Genomic DNA, 17,670 nt, shown 5'->3' on the forward strand with positions numbered 1-17,670 from the left:
TCTATGCCGGATGGCACTGGACCTCTGGAATGTGGCCCTGAGCTACAACATTCAGTTACAAGCAGTTTTTGTACCAGGAAAAGAAAACATTCTAGCAGACAGATTAAGCAGGACTACCATGGATGCTGCATCCGGACATCTTCAAAACCATTACAAGAAAATGGGGACTCCCAGAAATAGACTTATTTGCATCCCCACACAATCACCAGCTACAGAGATTCTGTACAAGGACGTACCACCCACTTGCTTGGAAGGTGGACTCCCTCTCTTTCAGCTGGAAAAACCTGGCAGCTTATGCATTCCCACCACTTTGATGCACAAGGTGTTATTTAAGATCAAAGAGGACCGTCCAAGGATCATTCTGATAGCTCCAGACTGGCCAAGACAACATTGGTACCCATTACTGAGGAGCATGTCTCAGGAACAAATGTGGCCCTTACCCCTGGTTCTATTGCTGCTAACACAGAACCACTACAACATCCTGCATCCAAACCTGAGAACGCTGCAGCTGACTGCCTGGAACATTGCATAAGGCCAATTAACCCAAATTTATCCCAAAGGGTTAAAGACATTATCCTGGAGGCTCGCAGACCCTCAACAAGGAAAAATTATTCGGCAAAATGGAAAAGATACCTCATTTGGAGTACTACAAAAGGAGATGTGTGTCACTGGTAAACATGGCCAACATCCTGGAATACTTGGCAGAGCTCTTTCACAAAGGCCTGTCCTATTCCATTAAGATTCATGCATCAGCTATTTCAGCAGAATACGACTTGGATCCTCCAGTCTTCTCACATCCTCTACTCAGGCAGTTTCTCAGAGGAATTAAAAATGTTAAACCTCCTAGGAAACCACCATTACCAGCATGGGACTTAAACTTTGTGCTAGAAAAATTGACACTCCCTCCTTTCGAACCAGCAGCAACAGCAGAATTACAATACTTATCATGGAAAACTGCTTTCCTACTGGCAATCACTTCAGCAAGAAGGGTATCTGAGCTACAGGCATTAATGGCAGTACAACCCTTCCTGATCTTCCATCAAGATAGTGTCCATGAGAACAAATCCTACTTTTATGCCTAAGGTGGTCTCCAAGAGTATCTTTAAATCAGGCTATCCACCTACCTACATTCTTCCCCAACCCACAGAACAGGGGAGAAAGACTGTTGCATACCTTGGATGTACATAGACAATTACGCTACTACCTGGACAGAACCAAGGGCAATAGAAAAAACTGACCAGCTTCTGGTAGCATATGCAACAGGAATGGAAGGAAAGGCAATTTCAAAACAAACTATTTCCAAGTGGATAGGAAATTGTATCAGATTTTGTTACTCCTACCATGGAAAGAAAACTCCAGAAAACATCAGGCCTCACTCTACAAGGGCTACAGCCACCACCACAGCTTTCCTACGAGGAGTGGCTACCAAGGACATTTTAGAGGCTGCTACTTGGAGCTCCGTGCATACATTTGCCAAGCATTATAATTTACCTTTATACTCTAGATCCCAAGCAGGTTTTGCCACTGCTGTTTTGCAAGGGATCTTAACTACACCATAACTTCCTTTTTCCTCCTCCCCCAGTTTGGCTATGGTATTCTACCCATTTGTAAGGACTGCAGATGCATCCTTGAAGGACATAGTACAGTTTTGTACCTACCATAAATGTAGATGTCCGATAGGAATGCATCTGCAGTCAGGATTACCCTCCCACCATTCCCCTCTGTGGTATTCATAGGGTATTTGCCCATCTTATAGCTAGCTGGGGGAATCCATTATGGTGTATTTGTAAATATGTACATACATGCTTATTTTTTGTTTGCTCTCTACTATTTGGAATCATTGGCATTTATCCAAATTTAGCCTTCCTAGAGGGCATCTGGGGCAAGAAACACTGAGGAAGATGGTGCCGGCTGATGCCTTTATACCCGAATAACTGCAGCTATGACGGGTGAAGTGCGACACCAGCTGAGGCCAGACCCAGACTTTGGAATCCAGCCGACTGAAGGGCTGCCTGACGACAGGACAACCCATTTGTAAGGACTGCAGATGCATTCCTATCTGACATCTACATTTATGGTAGGTACAAAACTGAGTAGTCTGCTCTGCGGTGCTACTGATGTGGAAGCATTATAGTAGAAACTTTGACATCCTGTGTACTATACTTTTAGATTCCCAGGCCAGATTTGTGTTTTGCAGCATCTAGTGGTTTCTAATGAAGATTACAAAACGAGTGGTGACAGTTTAGAGTTAGGGTTTGCTGAATATGTAGCTTAAATGACATTGTTTATAATCTTGCATCTTTTTTGTTCTAGTTGGCTGAGAATCCACCCAACCATATTCTGTTTTTGACCAACCTTCCAGAGGAAACAAATGAAATGATGTTGTCCATGCTGTTTAATCAGTAAGTAATGAATAAAACTGATTTTGAATAACACAGTTAACCAGGTTTGGGTTGCAGATGTAACATTAAGACCACTGACCACGTTTAATATGTACAGATTTAATAGAAGTTGGCCCTCAAGAGGTGGCAAGTTGTCTGAGGAAGGGTGCTCAGATCAGAAAGTGAGTGTCAGTGTTGGGAAAGAGTTTTCTACAAGGGATTGGTGCTTGGGCTCAAACTTTTCATCCACATGAAATGATGTTGAGGGACTGGTTAGGAGTGCAGGTATCAAAACCTGCAGCTCAGTGGGGTGCAAGTGGTAGCAGTTGGAGTATGTATATGAACTTGAATGCTTTGTAAAACGTTAAAATGAGTGCAAGTTATTGCAGGGAAACTTGAAACACTTAATGTTGAAAATTTGTTGGCATAAAGAGATAAGGCTGTATTGTCCAGGTGACCCGAGTTTGAATAATGGTTTAGGCACCTGCTCAAGTTGAGAAAAGTGATAGACTTGGGGGGCATGCTCAGGGGTACACATTCCGCTAGATGGACTTCATAAGATCTGTAGTTTTGAAGGAGTCTGGGCTGTTTGGAGTGGTTGCATCACTCAAGTGGGTGACATGCCTCACTGTTGCCCATTGCACCCTGAACCCTGGGTGTGTTAAGTAGCATTTGCATTGAGGATAGGACTAGAAACCAAAAACCCTCATGGTGTATAATCGATCCTTTGTTTGCTTTCATCCCAGTGGATGAACAAATGGGCCAGTAGATTCTGGTCAGCTAGTAGTGGGGACAGTGGGTGGAGTAAAAAAAATGCTGGTTTGGAGAGGAAGACTTTACTTGATAGACATAGGAAAAGATGGCAAAAGTGGGTGGGTCAGTGACATGGATGCGGCACTGTATAGAGCATGGCATTTTTGAAGCCTTCTCTAAAAGGAGTTGGGTAAGTTTGAAGTTATTCACGTAAGCGCTGTCTAGATTTCAGGTCCTTGGCAGAACCCTTGTTTGCCTGCACAGTCTTGCCTTAATCCCATCGTGAATTCTGACCAAGTTGGAGCAAGTTAGCTCTGCAGACCTGGTTACCAAAAACACTTTCCTGGGAGGGGTGTGACTGCGTAGAACAGTAAACCCTCCTGTCCACCATAAATGTTGTCAGATTACCATTGCTGAGAATTTAAGGGGCAAAGGGCAGACGGAAGCTGTTTTAACACTAGAATATTGACAAGATTACAGTAGCAGCTGTTTATGGAATAGAGAGTTTGGCAAACTGGGCTCTGATGGCCCTCTTCTTCCATTCTTTTGTGTTTGAAGTTCAATTTACGCAAAGAGCTTTTTAACCTGCATGCTTAGGCAGCTAAACACAGTCCTCTTAACATTGCTGCTAATTATGTCAAGAGGTGCAATTTGAAAATGCTCCCTAGTTTAAAAATGTTTTTGCTAAAATATCTGTCCCTATCAGTGTAGCTGGACTTTGCAAGCTTGTTTTTTTTATTTTCTCATTAGTGGCAACAGAACCAGTGTCTGTACTGGTCAATTTGTTTTTTTGTCTTTGACATCTATAGTCAAACCTGAAATTATTGCAAATTCGTCACATGCATTTACGTCTGAGGTTTTCTGGTGTGTTGTATCTTTTATCGAATAACATGGTTTGTTTGTAGGTATGATTCCTCCCATGGTCTCCATAATATTGTATTGGAAGTATATTTAGGAGCACATTCAGCACCTTGTTTTGAGGTACCAAATTCCTGTGTTGGCAGACTAGACAGTAATTGGCCATCTGTGTTGTACGTAATTGAGGAATCTTAAAACATGTGGGGTACTATCCAGTCTGCCCAATCCAACTTGGTCCTCAAGCTGTTTGTCAGGTCCAATCCAGCAAAACTAGTGATCCAGCCTTTGAGGTGGTTTTAAAGAATTATTTTCACATTGTGCCCTATTGTGTAAGATTACCCCAACTAGTTTGCTTCCATCACTACTAGACATGTTTGTTCCCTGCTACATCTAAGTACACCTCCTCCTATTAATGTACAGCTACGCAAAGCTAAAATTTTATTTTAAAACCTTTTCATTCCTGCTTCCTTCTGGTTTCTTGGGGGGGGGGGGTGGCCCTAACTTTTGCTATCGCCACTATTTTCTGAAAGGGTCTAAATATATTTTTCTTGCTGATAGATCCTGTTGAAAGTGTTCAGATAGCTAACCTTTTAGTGTTTTTTTGCTCTTGTTTGAGTTTCTCTGTTATATTCCATGTAGCTAACTGACAAAAGGAGAATAGTTACAAAAAATAAAGTGAGACCGAAAATTCCACCCTAGGCACCCCACAACTTGTGCGGCAAGATAAGGGGTGGGTCACTTATCCCTGTGTCACCTGACCTGTAATTCTTTTTGGCCCTAGAGCCCTTTCTCACAAAAAATAAAAAAAAAAAGCTAAGGGTTTTACTGCTGCCAGACTGAGGCAGAGAAGCTGGAAGTCCTGTGAAAAGAATTCTGAGCAGACCAAGGGCTGAGTCTAAAACAAATCCCACTGAACTGAAGATATCAAGATAAGCCACCTTCCTGGGAGCAGTCTTGGATATAAACAACACTTTCCTATTCGCTGTGAGATTAGAGGACTGATGTTACTAGACACATTTGGGTTGCAGATTTGGCATGCATTTTCTGAAGGATCAAGTCCACCTGTACTTCCAATATTTTATGCTTGGTCTAGATTTCTTGGGCCTGCAGGTTGAGCAGTATGGCAACTTCATGTGCAGGAACCCCTAGTATTCACAAGGACAGGGTCACCATTTATACCAATTTTTTCTCCATGGCAGTGATTGCAAGACTGTCATTGAGTAGAGCCATTAATTTAAGTTTGCCGCTTCCCCAGGACAAATGGGGGAACTGTTGCATTCCTTGGAAGTGTGCAGGAAATTGAGTCTGTCCTTAGAAATCCAGAACGCATCAACCTGAACAACTCTTTATAGTCTCCGTAAAGGGGGAGAAGGTCAGTAATCAAATAGCTTAATTGGATAGCTTATTGTCTCTAAAGTTATTCTGGATAACTAATTTCGAACGGGTGTGCAAGCTTATACTACCAGAAATGTGGCTAACCCCAGAGCCACCTTTTTAAAGGAGTTACCACACAAGCCATTCTAGAAATCTCTACCATGTCATCTGTCAGTACTTTTGTTGGGCATTACAGTTCTGTCACTTCCAGAACTAGGACAGGTTTTTGCCATGTCTATCTTGGAAGGATATCAATAGGTCTTTCGTTTACACTGTTGTATTCATTGCAGTAGGGATCCCCTGCCAACAGCTCCCCAACTTCGGCCAGTAGGCCAAAGCCTTTAGGCTGCTTTAAGATATTAGTGTACATCACACATACTCCTCTCGTAATGTAGGGAATAAAGGTGATATCTGGACATACCATCCTCAGAACTTTGCTGCCAGTCCAAACGCCATCTCTTGATAGTCTGTCGGAAAGCCTCTTATGTTGCTGGTTCACCAAGCCATTGCAGTAACTGACCAGTTGTTTTTTTGCATCTTTTTTTCTGGTGGGGTTTCATGTCATCCAAGAAGGGTAAATGCCAATGCGGGAGACAAAAATTCCCCATGACTGTCACAAGCAGTGCCTGTTGTCTGCTTTCCACAACCATGCGTCCTGTTCAGTTTATCATGCTATTGGTTCCCATGATCCTCTGTAGTAGGCTTTTTGGCATTGTATCTAGAGAATCCACGCCTTAAGAACTTCCCTCTTCGAGGGGCAGCCATCCGGGAAGGTGAAGAAATGTAGGCCGGATTCTTCTACTCTACAGCCTCCACCAGACATCTCTCCTGAGATTAGTGAAAGCCTGGAGTTTCTCCCGCCTTCATTGTTGGAATCTTCAGCTGCAACTGTTTGAGGCCGGCAGGTATCTGACCTTGGGCGCGTCTTGGGAGGCCTTGCAGATATCCACATCAAGACATTCAGGGGAATCGCTGCTGATTTCCATGGGTCTTAAGGGTGTTCATCAAATTTTAGTACAAGAAGAAATCCCCTCTACCATTCTTGAATGCAGTCTGGGGTCGGAGCATTCTACACTTAAAAAGGCAAACATCCCCTTAAAGAAAAAAACGACCTAAAACTCATTGCTAGCTCCTAAGGACCCACAGAGTGGCAACATTTCACTCGAACTGCTAAATGCTTTGGCTTAAACTGCCTCAGGGTGTTTCTGTTGCAGCTCCTCCTTGGTCCTCTGTTCCCCTTAAAAGAAAGATCCAGGGAACAGGATTCTGCTGAGGAGGAAGTGGATTCAGATGAGGGATCCCTTGCTTACTCCTATGATTCCCTCTCCTTTTGATTATGGGTCTGAGGAAGAGGAATCTACTAGTCCTGATCCTTCTCTTGAGGAAATTTCTTTTGGGATACCATCTCCAGAATGTTTTTTTAAATGGGATTGTGCTCTGGTTTCGGAACTGCAGAAAAGGTATGAACTCCTGCAGATGGATTCCCAGGCCTTCTGCTGTCCCTCCTTGGATGTCTTTTCTAATGCTTCTTGCTCAGCCCCTTGTCCCAAGAAACCCGATGGTTTTATAGGCTGCCTAAGGACTGTAAATTTCTTACAAGTGTCCTGCTGACCCTTTGGTGGGGTCTGTGGCTTCTGACAAGACATCTTGAGATGCCTTCTCCTTTCTGATAATATAACTATGGAAAAGTTATGGGAAAATATTTATGCTTCTGCTACTTTAGCTTTTTGGGTGGTCAGTTAGACCCTTGTGTCCAGGTACATGTTGGCTCTTCATTCCCAGGCCTGTGGGGTAATGTGATCTTCCAGACTCTGAAGGGAAGACTTTTCCTTTCTTTGTTGGGGACTTCTTTCCAGGTGGCCTGTCATTCCATCAAGTGCTGTTATGATGCAGCAGAGGCTTCCTGTAGGGCTGCTGCTTTTTGGGTCTGTGCGATATTCTTGGCTTCGGCTTAAACCTTTGTCTGATATTAAGGCTAAGTTGATGGATGCTTCTCTGGGTAGTCCACACTTGAGGTGCTGCTGAGATCTGTCTCATGATCAGGGCAAGGCTTTACAGGCACTTAAACATGTTTGTTTCTCCTGTACCCAAGTTTCAAAGAACTCACCCCAATTAGGCAGTCTCAACCCACCCCCCCCCCCCCCCCCCCAGGGCAGAAAGGTGGGAAAGTGGGCTTCTCCTGCTGAAGCTACTCTGACTTCTGTGCCAAAGTCTCCTTTTCCTGATGAACTAGATGCTGTCAATCTTTTTTCTTCCAGCCACATTTTTCTCATCGCCTTTCTCTACCGGCTTGGTTAGATTACTCATGACTTCTGGGTTCTGTCCATTATCCACTAAGGGTATTTCATGGTTTGGAAATCTCTTCCCCTTTTTATGGGAATTCCTCAGCCCCTCAAACGTCTGTCCTTTCCAGGAGTGCTCTGGAATCTTTTGATTCAGGGTACTTAAGAAGTTCAGTTTCCCAAAGGGATAGGGAGTTTTACTCCAGAATGTTCCTAGTACCCAGGAAAAGAGTACTTGGAGACCAAATTTAGACTTCTCTTCTAAATACATCCAAGAAAAGTGACTTCCGTTAGAAAACGCTCAAGAGAACCACAAATGTAAATAACAGAAGAGCGTTGCACCACAGATAGTAAAACTTTGTAACTTCAAACGTGCTTGCCAGTGTGAACATACAGCTTCAGGCTAAAACTACAATTATGCGTTCTACTATACTGAGTTCACAATGTGTAAATATAGCTTCGAAATCACAAAAGCCAAGTAACACTTAGGTTAAAGTTCCACAATATTAAAACTAGTAAATACCATACAGAACATAAAAACGAAGAACCCTTCTGATGTAAACAAATGAACAAGCGCTTTCAGCTTTTTCAAGCCTTCAGATCCAAGTAAATATAATGACATGGAGGTGTGTACCAACGGACCAATTTGGTTGATGCTCGTCATTCTATGAAGTCCGCCTCATTGGATGTTACTAGTTTTTAAACACTGAACCCTGTTAATTTACTTGGATATGAAGAAGGTTTGAAAAAGCTGAAAGCGCTTGTCCATTTGTTTACATCAGAAGAGTTCTTCGTTTTTATATCCTGTATGGTATTTACTTTTAATATTGTGGAACTTGAGTGTTACTTGGCTTTTGCGATTGCGAAGCTATATTTACACACTGTGAACTTAGTGTAGTAGAGCGTATAATTGAAGTTTTCACCTGAAGCTGTATGTTCATCACTGGATATCCAGCACGTTTGAAGTTAGACAAAGTTTTACTATCTGTGGTGCAACGCGCTCTCCTGTTTAATTTGTCGTCTTCTAAATACATTTCTTGAAGGTTCCCTCTTTTTGAATGTTGCCCTTTCAGACTTCCCTCTCTGCTTCAGGCTTGCATGGTGTCTGGATCTCAAGGATGCTTCTGTTCATATCCCAATTCATCCCCTTTTCAGGAAGTTTGTGTTTCTCTCATAAGTTCACAAATAGTTTTACCTTTTAGTTGAGTCAATAACAATGCTTCAGGAAGTGCAGAATACTGGCTAATTCCATAAGCAGTGCAGGGGAGACTGCCTACAAAGTTTTTCATTTCTGTCTCAGAACAAAGAAATACTACATGTATATCTTTACTTAATTTCATGCATGCAGAACTTTGATGCAACATAGAATGTCCTATTCCTATGTTGCAGTATTCTAGGTGTGGGATTTCCTGCCCTCAGGCGACTCTTATGTCTGCTTCTATACAAAAGCTTCAGCTTGGCTGTTGCAGTGTGCATGGGACATCAAACGTAGGGCCATAAACCAGGTGCCTTAAATGTGACAATCTACACGCAAAATCCGTAGAACTTTTCAGCTGCAGATACATTTGCATCGTACAATCACCTCTTTACAGACATCGCATCTTAAAGATAAGTAGCCCATTAGGTTTCTAATTTTCTTAATCTGAAGTTTTTTACTTCATTTGGTCTTCAACCTTTTAGATACCAGATCCGAGCTGACAACTTTACTAGCATCTGCTCTAACCTCCTCCCCTTACTCATAATACACCTCCACTACTTTCCAACCCCCAGATCTCATTTGCCGCGAATAGCTTGTGCATTGTGATCTCGAGCTCCAGGTTTTAAAGTGGGTAAAGACTTTGAAAATATTTCATTTTTTTCTTTAACTTTTTAGATAGTGATAGAGTAGGTTTCCCTTTCTCCTCCCCTCGTTAGGTGCGTCGAGTTTATAGTGTGTTCTGTGTGTGGGTGTTCTCAGCAAGAACATTTTCTTAATTTTTTCTTCTGACAGTATGGCTGACCAGCCTAATTTCAAAAGATGCACAGAGTATTGGCCATAAGTTATCCCCTGTGGATGGTTGTGCTTGGGTGTAGACTGCACTATATGCGCGGGGTTCAACCCACATGCCACTAAAGATAGAAAGGCCAAGTTGACCTTGAAAGGCCTTCCCCCCTTCCGAGTCTGTTGCCTCGTCTTCGGTCACAGCGGCTGCTATGGCCACCTCTCCTTCTTTCCCCCTGACTTCTCCTTCCCAAGCTGGGACTCAACCTCCTGTGGAAGCGGAGCAGAAAAGGGGCAGAGAGGAGAGAGAGTCGAAGTCTAGGGAAAGCATAAAAGGTCTCCAGACCTCCCTTCAGTCAAAACTGTAAGGATCTGTGACTACCCTCAGCTCCAATCTCAGATTTTCCCCGGAGCCGGAGGAGACACGCTCAGCTTATAGGGCCTAGGCACCCCAACCTGCAAGGTCAGAGTCCGTGGCCGCATTGAGGTCCATCTGGTCTCTGAGGTCGGTATGGATAAAATGGAGGTTCATCCATACTCTGATCCAGATGGCGGTCTTGCCACCCTCTCTCCATTAGGAGGGTGGAGCTAGCTTCCTTTTTTCCAGCTGAGATATCCTTCTCCAATCTGTCCATTGGGTTCTGAGTATTCAGATCAGAGGGTGGCTTTAGTCGAGTTTGGCACCAACGATACCTGCTTCCTCTCTGCCGACAGCTGCCTGGAGCATCTCTGAACAGAGCCGCTCTGAGCCGTAGCTTGGGTGTCGGATGCGAGGGAGTGTAACTTTGTTCATCTGCTCTGCCTTTGTCGAGCCAAATTCCCTCCCTCAGAGCTCCATCCAGTTTTGGGCCTGACTCCGATTCTGTTTTCGGACCCGGGGAGACCGGCCTCCTTATTAGTTTCTCAGGAGGTTCGATCTCCTTCGGAGTCTGTGGTAGAAAGGGTTCTCCACTGGATCCAAGACCCCTGACTGCCCCCTCTGACTCCACCCAGACCCCCTTGGCTCTTTTTATATTCCCCATCACTTTACCAGAGGGACCACCCATGCTTGAGGAGCCCCACATGGTTCCCCTGAGGAAAAGTGGCTTGCGAGTTCCCCCTGGAGAGCCCCACCTGAGAGGTGCCTCGTAAGCATACGTGCGAAAGGAGGCACTTGGACTCCCCAGAGTCCCTCACAGAGGATACAGACTTGGATAATGGAGAAGGTTCCCCTAGGTCACCTCCTAAGGATGTCTCCTTTGGAGACATGGAAATCCTGCGCCAACAGGGAGGTTGGTCTGCCCCAAACCACCTTCTGACGAGTCAGTGTTCCTGGAGGCTTTCGACACTGGCCCATCTACTTCCTGGGTGTCCCGTCCCCGTGGATCTGGTCACCTCGCAGGCATGGAAGGAGCCTGACACCATGGAACAAATTCCAAAAAGATCAGACAAAATTTTGACTCCCCCTACAGGCAGTCCAGCATGGAGCCAAGGGCTCCCCCATAGACACTCTCACCAGGTGTACTTTCCCAAACCAGGGATTATTTCCGGATTCTTGCCCTGCATTTGGATCTGTGTCCAAATCACTCCTATAATCCTGTACAGGTGATAGACTACATTGGCACCAGGATAGATGCTCTACAGTGCAAAATCTTCCTGACCTCGGAGAGAGTACAAAACCTGAGAATGCACGTCTCCCTGATCTAGCACACACATCTCCCAATGGCAGAATCTGTTGAGGGCCTTGGACTCTATGGCGGTGACCATAACTCTTCTATGTGCCTGATTGCACATGAGAATTCTACAGTGGACTCTAGCTGTATGGTGGTCTCTGTTGGAACTGGTCCCTGTTGGAACTGCCATTGGTATATCCAATTCAACTCTAGTCCATCGTCCATGTGGTGGATGTGTTTGGAGGGACGACCCTTTGTTCCAGCCCAAGCCACAGTGACCAAGGATGCCTCCCAACTCTGGTGGAGGGCATTGTTTGGGCAGGACAACAAAGCCTGTGGTCCCCTGTAGAGACCAGCTTGCACATAAATGTCCTAGAAATGAGGGCAGTCCTAGCGTTGCAGGCCCTTCATGTCTTCCTCTGGGAACTGTTGCAGTTCAGTTAGACATGTCAGTGGTCTGGTATATCAACAAACTGGGAGGGACCAGATCTTACCCCCTTTGTCAAGGCCATGAGTGTGGGAATGGGTGATCTCCACTAGTCGCTTTCTCATTGCAACGCACATTTCGGGATGGTCAACATCCTAATGGACAGGTTGTCTGACTGTTCTGCCTTACAAGTGGTCTCTGAATCTTTAAGTAGTGGAACAGATCCTCTGCGAGTGGGGTCAAACTTGCTGCGATCTCTTCCAATCTCCTTCCAGCACGAAGTGCAGCAAGTGTTTTGCTCTGAACCCCCCTGCCAGGGGAGTCCCCCAGAGATGCCCTAGTTCATGCTTGGCATCCTGGTCTTCTGTATGCCTACCTGCCAGTGCCTCTTATTCCACGGTTCCTACAGAAAGCTTGTCGACTGGGGAGCAAAGTGATTCTCTGCCCCATATTGGCCTCGCCAGGTATGGTTTCCCTTCCTTTGGTCTCACCTTCTGGCTCTGCCTTGGATCCTGGATCCCACTCAGGATCTGATTTCCCACCCTTCGGGGGTGCCTCATCCGAATCTGGACAAATGTTCGTGTTACCCTGCTGCAGTCATCACACTTGGTTATCCTGTCGTCAGGCGGTCCCGCAGTCGGCCGTATTTCCAAAGTCTTGGTCCAATGTCTGTTGCTGTCGCCTCATCCCTGACGTCAGTGCGCCAGGGGTACATATATTGCAACAAACTCCATTTTCTCGAGTCTTTCTTGCTGCGCAGTGACCGAAACAGAAGCCGTAAGTGCCGGTTGGCCAACTCCTGAGATTTTCGAATTTCAGACCGAAGTCTTCTATAAAGCTAAGTACCCCATTGGGGAAACTTTTCTTGCCTCAGACCGATGTCTTCTTGTGGGAAGCAAATACCTCATAAGGATTTTCATTCTTATTGCATACCCTGCCTAAGCCCTGATCACGATGTCACTTGTCGTTTTTGTGCTAGATTTAATAAACTTACTATTAAGACCATTTGATTTCGCACTACACTTTTTTGGCAGAAAATTTAATTATAACATGACGTCGGAGCTACAGACTACCAGCGTGCACAAAAAACGCAGGGATAAAGATAGCCCAGGCCTAAGCCCGATTCCGAGGCCTCGGTTGATCCAGTCTCCAGTTCTTCGGTTATCCATGAGGCTGCGATGCAACTTCTGACTACTGCAGTTGAGGAACCAGAGACCGCTACGGATATTTTGACGGAATGTACTAGGCCGACGCAGCCTTTTACTTCAGGCCCTACCGATGACTTGCCTCCCAAGGATCTCCTTCTGAAGGTGTTTTCAGACCGACTTGGTCAAAATGTTTTCCAAATCGAAGACTCCTTCCAAATCGAAAGGCTTCACTTCATTCTCCTGTTCAAGGCCCTATGCCTAAGAAACAGATGCTCAAGATGGCTGAAGATCTGATTCTTTTACTCCCCCAACAGACCTCTAACCATCCCTCCTGTTTTGGACATTGTGGATGATGTCCATTTAGAATCCAGTTTCAACCCTGACTCTGCCTCCTGCCCCGGCCAAGCCTGACAGATACTACAGAGTACCTGATTCCCATAAATTTCCTTACAAAAGCCCAGTAGCTGACCCAGAGGCCATCTCTCAGGGTCCCAAGGGGGCTAAGGCTTCCATGGTTAAAAATCCAGTACCTTCTGAAAGGGATTCAGGAGCACTAGACAGATGGGGGGGGGGGGTCTACACCTCAGCCACTTTGAGAGCTCTAAACTGTCAATTTCATATGCTTAAGTATCAGCAATTTCTGATCTCGCCGGTAAAACAAAAGATAACCCTTCCTCAACTAACTGAATTGAAAGAAGTACAGGATTTGTTGCACGCCACCGAGCAGGTGGGCAAACATACCTTACAATGTGGGTTTGATTCTTTGGAGGCCTCCTGCAGAGCAGCTGTCACTGGATCAGTTATACGTAGACATGCCTGGTTAAAGGAACAAAGTCTGCCTGAACATGTTAAAGCAAAACTACTAGATGCTGCCTTGCAGCAGGATGATGTCCTTCAAGGATGCATCTGCAGTCCTTACAAATGGGTTGTCCTGTCGTCAGGCAGCCCTTCGGTCGGCCGGATTCCAAAGTCTGGGTCTGGCCTTGGCTGGTGTCGCACTTCACCCGACATCATAACTGCAGTTATTCAGGTATAAAGGCATCAGCCGACGCCATTTTCCTCAGTCTTTCTTGCCGTGTGGCGCCCGAAGCAGAAGCTGTTCGCAAGTGCCGGTCGGTCAGAACCAGAGATTACTACTACCGAAAACTACTTCGAAGACTTCTAAAAAGCTAAGTACCCCGTTGGGGAATCTTTCTTGCCTCAGCCGATGTCAGAAAAAGTGAATAACTGTTTAACTTGTGGGAAACAAATACCTCATAAAGATTTCCACTCTTACTGCTTACCTTGTCTAGGCCCAGACCACGACGTCGCAGCTTGTCTAGCCTGTGCTTCTTTTAACCAGCGGACGCTTAGACGTCGGTCGGAGTTTGCTGAGGAGTTTTTCGGCTCCGATTTTGCTTATATTATGCCGTCGGATCCTCCGACTTTGCAAATATCTAAAAAACGCAAGGAAAAGGACCGACACTCGCGGTCCGCGGTTTCGGCCGAAACCGTGGTTAAGCCAACCGCGAGTGTCTCTGTTTCAGCTGAAACCGAGCAAGCGCCTCCTTCAGCCGAAAACTTTCCTCCTGCCGAGGCCTCTCCTACCCTCGTGGAATCGTCTTCTGATATCCCACCTACAACAGCTTTTCAGGAATTCAGACACTATTCCCTTGGATATTTCAACCCCTGCACGTGGAGCTGCTAGGCCACCTGCAGCCATGTCCATTAAGGCCTTTGCCAGGGCTAAAGCAGCTAAAACTACTAAATCTGTGCCTGCTAAGCCCCCCTCTCACAGGCCTAGCTCTAGTTCACAAATGCTAAGTTTAGCAGAGGATCTCATTTCTTTAATCCGAGGATCCCAACCTCAACCAGACAGGGCCTCTCACCCGCCTCCAGAGAAGAGGCCTAGAGCAGAGCCCCATGAGCCAGTGTCTACAGATGATTCCTCTGATGACTCAAATGATACAGACCCTCCAGAGGCCCCTTACTCCCCTTATGAAGACTCTGATGGTGAGGAGTCCATTCCTTCTGCCTCTCCGCCTGAGGAATTTTCCTTTGGGGAAACCCTGCATGCTATGAGGGAACAATTTCAGTGGCAGGGCCTTGCAGCAGGATGTTCTTTTTGGTGTTAAAGCAGAAGTTTTAAAGAAAATGGAAGATAAGGCAAAATCAATGCAGACGGTCAAAGATTTCCTACAGGTACAACCCCCTCGCTTCAGCAGAAACTGGCCAACCAAAAATTGGTCCTTTCCAGCCACTGACAGGCCTCAGAGGGGTAAATACAGGCACCCAAGGGGCAGAGGACAACCACAAGCTCAGTATAAACCTCGCCAATGGTCTACTCCAACCAGAAGGGAGGAGAAGACAGGTCTCAACCCACCAGAAGACACTCAATGACTTGCACCTCAGCTGGCCAAACAAAGCGCTCTTGTCAGCCCTCAGCTGGCCAAACAAAGCGCTCTTGTCAGCCCCCCTGGGGGGGAAACTAGCACTATTTGTAGACAGCTGGCATATGGTCACAAAGGACAAGTGGGTCCTAGACATAATTTTACAAGGATACAGATTCCACTTTCACACCTTGCCAATAAAAAGAGGAATGCCAAACCTGCCACAAAATCAAAGGGCAGAGGCTCAAAAACAAATTACAGCTCTCATGGCCATGAGAGCCATTCAGAGGGTACCAACTCAAGAGCAAGGCCAAGGATTTTACTCAAGACTCTTCCTAGTACCCAGGAAAGAAAATGCTCTGAGACCAAGTCTGGACCTTTCAATTCTAAACACAAGTTCCCAAATTCAAGATGCTAACACTACAGCAGCTACTTCCCATGTTGGGCAAGGAAGCATGGCTGGTAACGGACCTCAAGGAGGCATACCTGCATGTCCCTATCAGACAAAGTTGCAGAAGATACCTCAGTTTCATTGCAAGTTCAATCCATTAATTCTCTGCACTGCCCTTTGGCTTATCTACTGTGCCCAGAGAGTATTCACAAAATGTTTGGCACCAGTAATTGCATACTGCAGACAGAGTAATTCAAATATATCCATACCTGGACGACTGCCTCATCCAAGCAGAAAGAAAAGACATTCTCATACATCTGGCTTTTGTGAAGCATCTACTAAATTGTCTGGGGTACACAGTAAATGAAAAGTCAAAACTAGTACCCTCAGAAAAAATGACATTCCTGGGTGCCAGCTTGGACACAACGGCCCAGAAGGCTTATCTTACACCAGACAAGCAATTGCAACTGACTCAGTATTTCAAGACAATAGCAACAAAGACCCAATTAACTGCAAGAAAAATTCTGCAGGCTTTGGGCTTCATGGCATCTTGCATTCTGATACCATTTGCAAAACTGCATATGAGGAAATTACTGTGGTGCCTAAAGCATATGGTCTCAACACAGCCACAGCTTGGACACAGTGATCTCTTATTCCCTGCCTTCAACAGGAATTTCTATGGTGGGCACAGGCATGTCACCTCAACAAGGGTCAGCCTTTCACCTTGCCCCCACCCAGGCAAACTATCACAACAGATGCTTCAGACTATGCCTGAGGGGTTCACATGGCAGGGCAATGCATTCAAGGCCTATGGACTGCAGAACAAAAAAAACTGCACATAAATCCGAGAGATGCTAACTGTACAGAAAGCTCTGACAGCCTTCAAGGATCTACTACAGCCTGGACAACTGGCAATAAAGACTGACAACACCACAGTAATGTGGTACATAAACAAGGGGACACACATTCCTACCCTCTTTGCAGGCAAGCAAATGATCTTATGGAACACTGCTCTGACCTACCAAGTCCAGTTACAAGCTTACTTCCTGCCAGGACAGAAAAACACATTGGCAGACTACCTAAGCAGAAACATCAGGGATCCCCACGAGTGGAAACTGGACCCACAAATATTTGCAATGATAACTCAAAGATGGGCCCTACCAAATATATAGACCTGTTTGCCAGTCCTCAAAACTACCAGCTGACAAAATTTTGTACAAGAACATTCCACCAACAAGCTTGGAAAGTGGATGCTCGCTCCTTCAGTTGGAAAAACCTGACAACATATGCCTTTCCTCCATTACCTCTTTTCACAAAGGTACTTTTGAAGGTCAAAAAGAAACCTCAAATGATTCCCATAGCCCCAGACTGGCCACGCCAGCACTGGTACCTGCTATTGAAGAATATGGCTCGCAGCCCACCATGGATATTGCCACATACCTCATTTGTTCACACAGCAAGACAAGCAGATTCTACACCGCCAGATCAAAACCTTAAACCTGGCTGCATGGCAAATCAGTTAAGCAGCCAACCAGCCCCTCTATCACAAGCAGTACTGGATGTTATTCTAGAAGCCAGGAGGCCAAGCACCAGGAAGGCTTACTCGGACAAATGGAAAAGGTTTTCTGCTTGGAGCCAAGCTAAAGGCCCAGACGCAACTCTGACTCATATGCCTCACATTCTGCAGTATTTAGCGGAGATGTTGCATAAAGGACTTTCCTTCTCAATTAAAATCCATGCTTCAGCTATTTCAGCTCACTACGACACAAATCCACCTTTATTTTCAAACCCACTCCTAAGGCAGTTCCTCAGAGGGGCAAAAAACATTAGACCACCTAGAAGAGCTCCTACACCAACATGGGACCTCAACTTTGTTCTGGAAAAACTAACATTACCTCCTTTTTGAACCAGCTTTTTCTGCAGACCTTCAGTTCCCATCTTGGAAGACTGCCCTGCTCCTGGCAATAACTTCTGCTAGGAGAGTTTCAGAATTACAGGCACTTATGGCAGTGGAACCTTCCTCATTTTTCATCAAGACAGAGTTTCTCTATGAA

General features: G+C 45.4%; 1 protein-coding gene across 1 annotated transcript in view; it reads left to right on the top strand.

Moving 5' to 3' along the window:
- SNRPA (small nuclear ribonucleoprotein polypeptide A) overlaps positions 1-17,670 on the top strand; it is a 526,049-nt gene that overhangs the window by 455,323 nt on the left and 53,056 nt on the right. Inside the window, exon 6 of the mRNA XM_044067214.1 lies at positions 2,314-2,402. Coding sequence (XP_043923149.1) covers positions 2,314-2,402 — 89 coding nt within the window. The remainder of the gene's footprint in view (positions 1-2,313; positions 2,403-17,670) is intronic.

This window comes from Protopterus annectens, chromosome 1.part0 (genome assembly GCF_019279795.1).
Source record: "Protopterus annectens isolate FY-2018-M chromosome 1.part0, PAN1.0, whole genome shotgun sequence".
In the NCBI taxonomy this organism is placed as follows: domain Eukaryota; kingdom Metazoa; phylum Chordata; order Ceratodontiformes; family Protopteridae; genus Protopterus; species Protopterus annectens.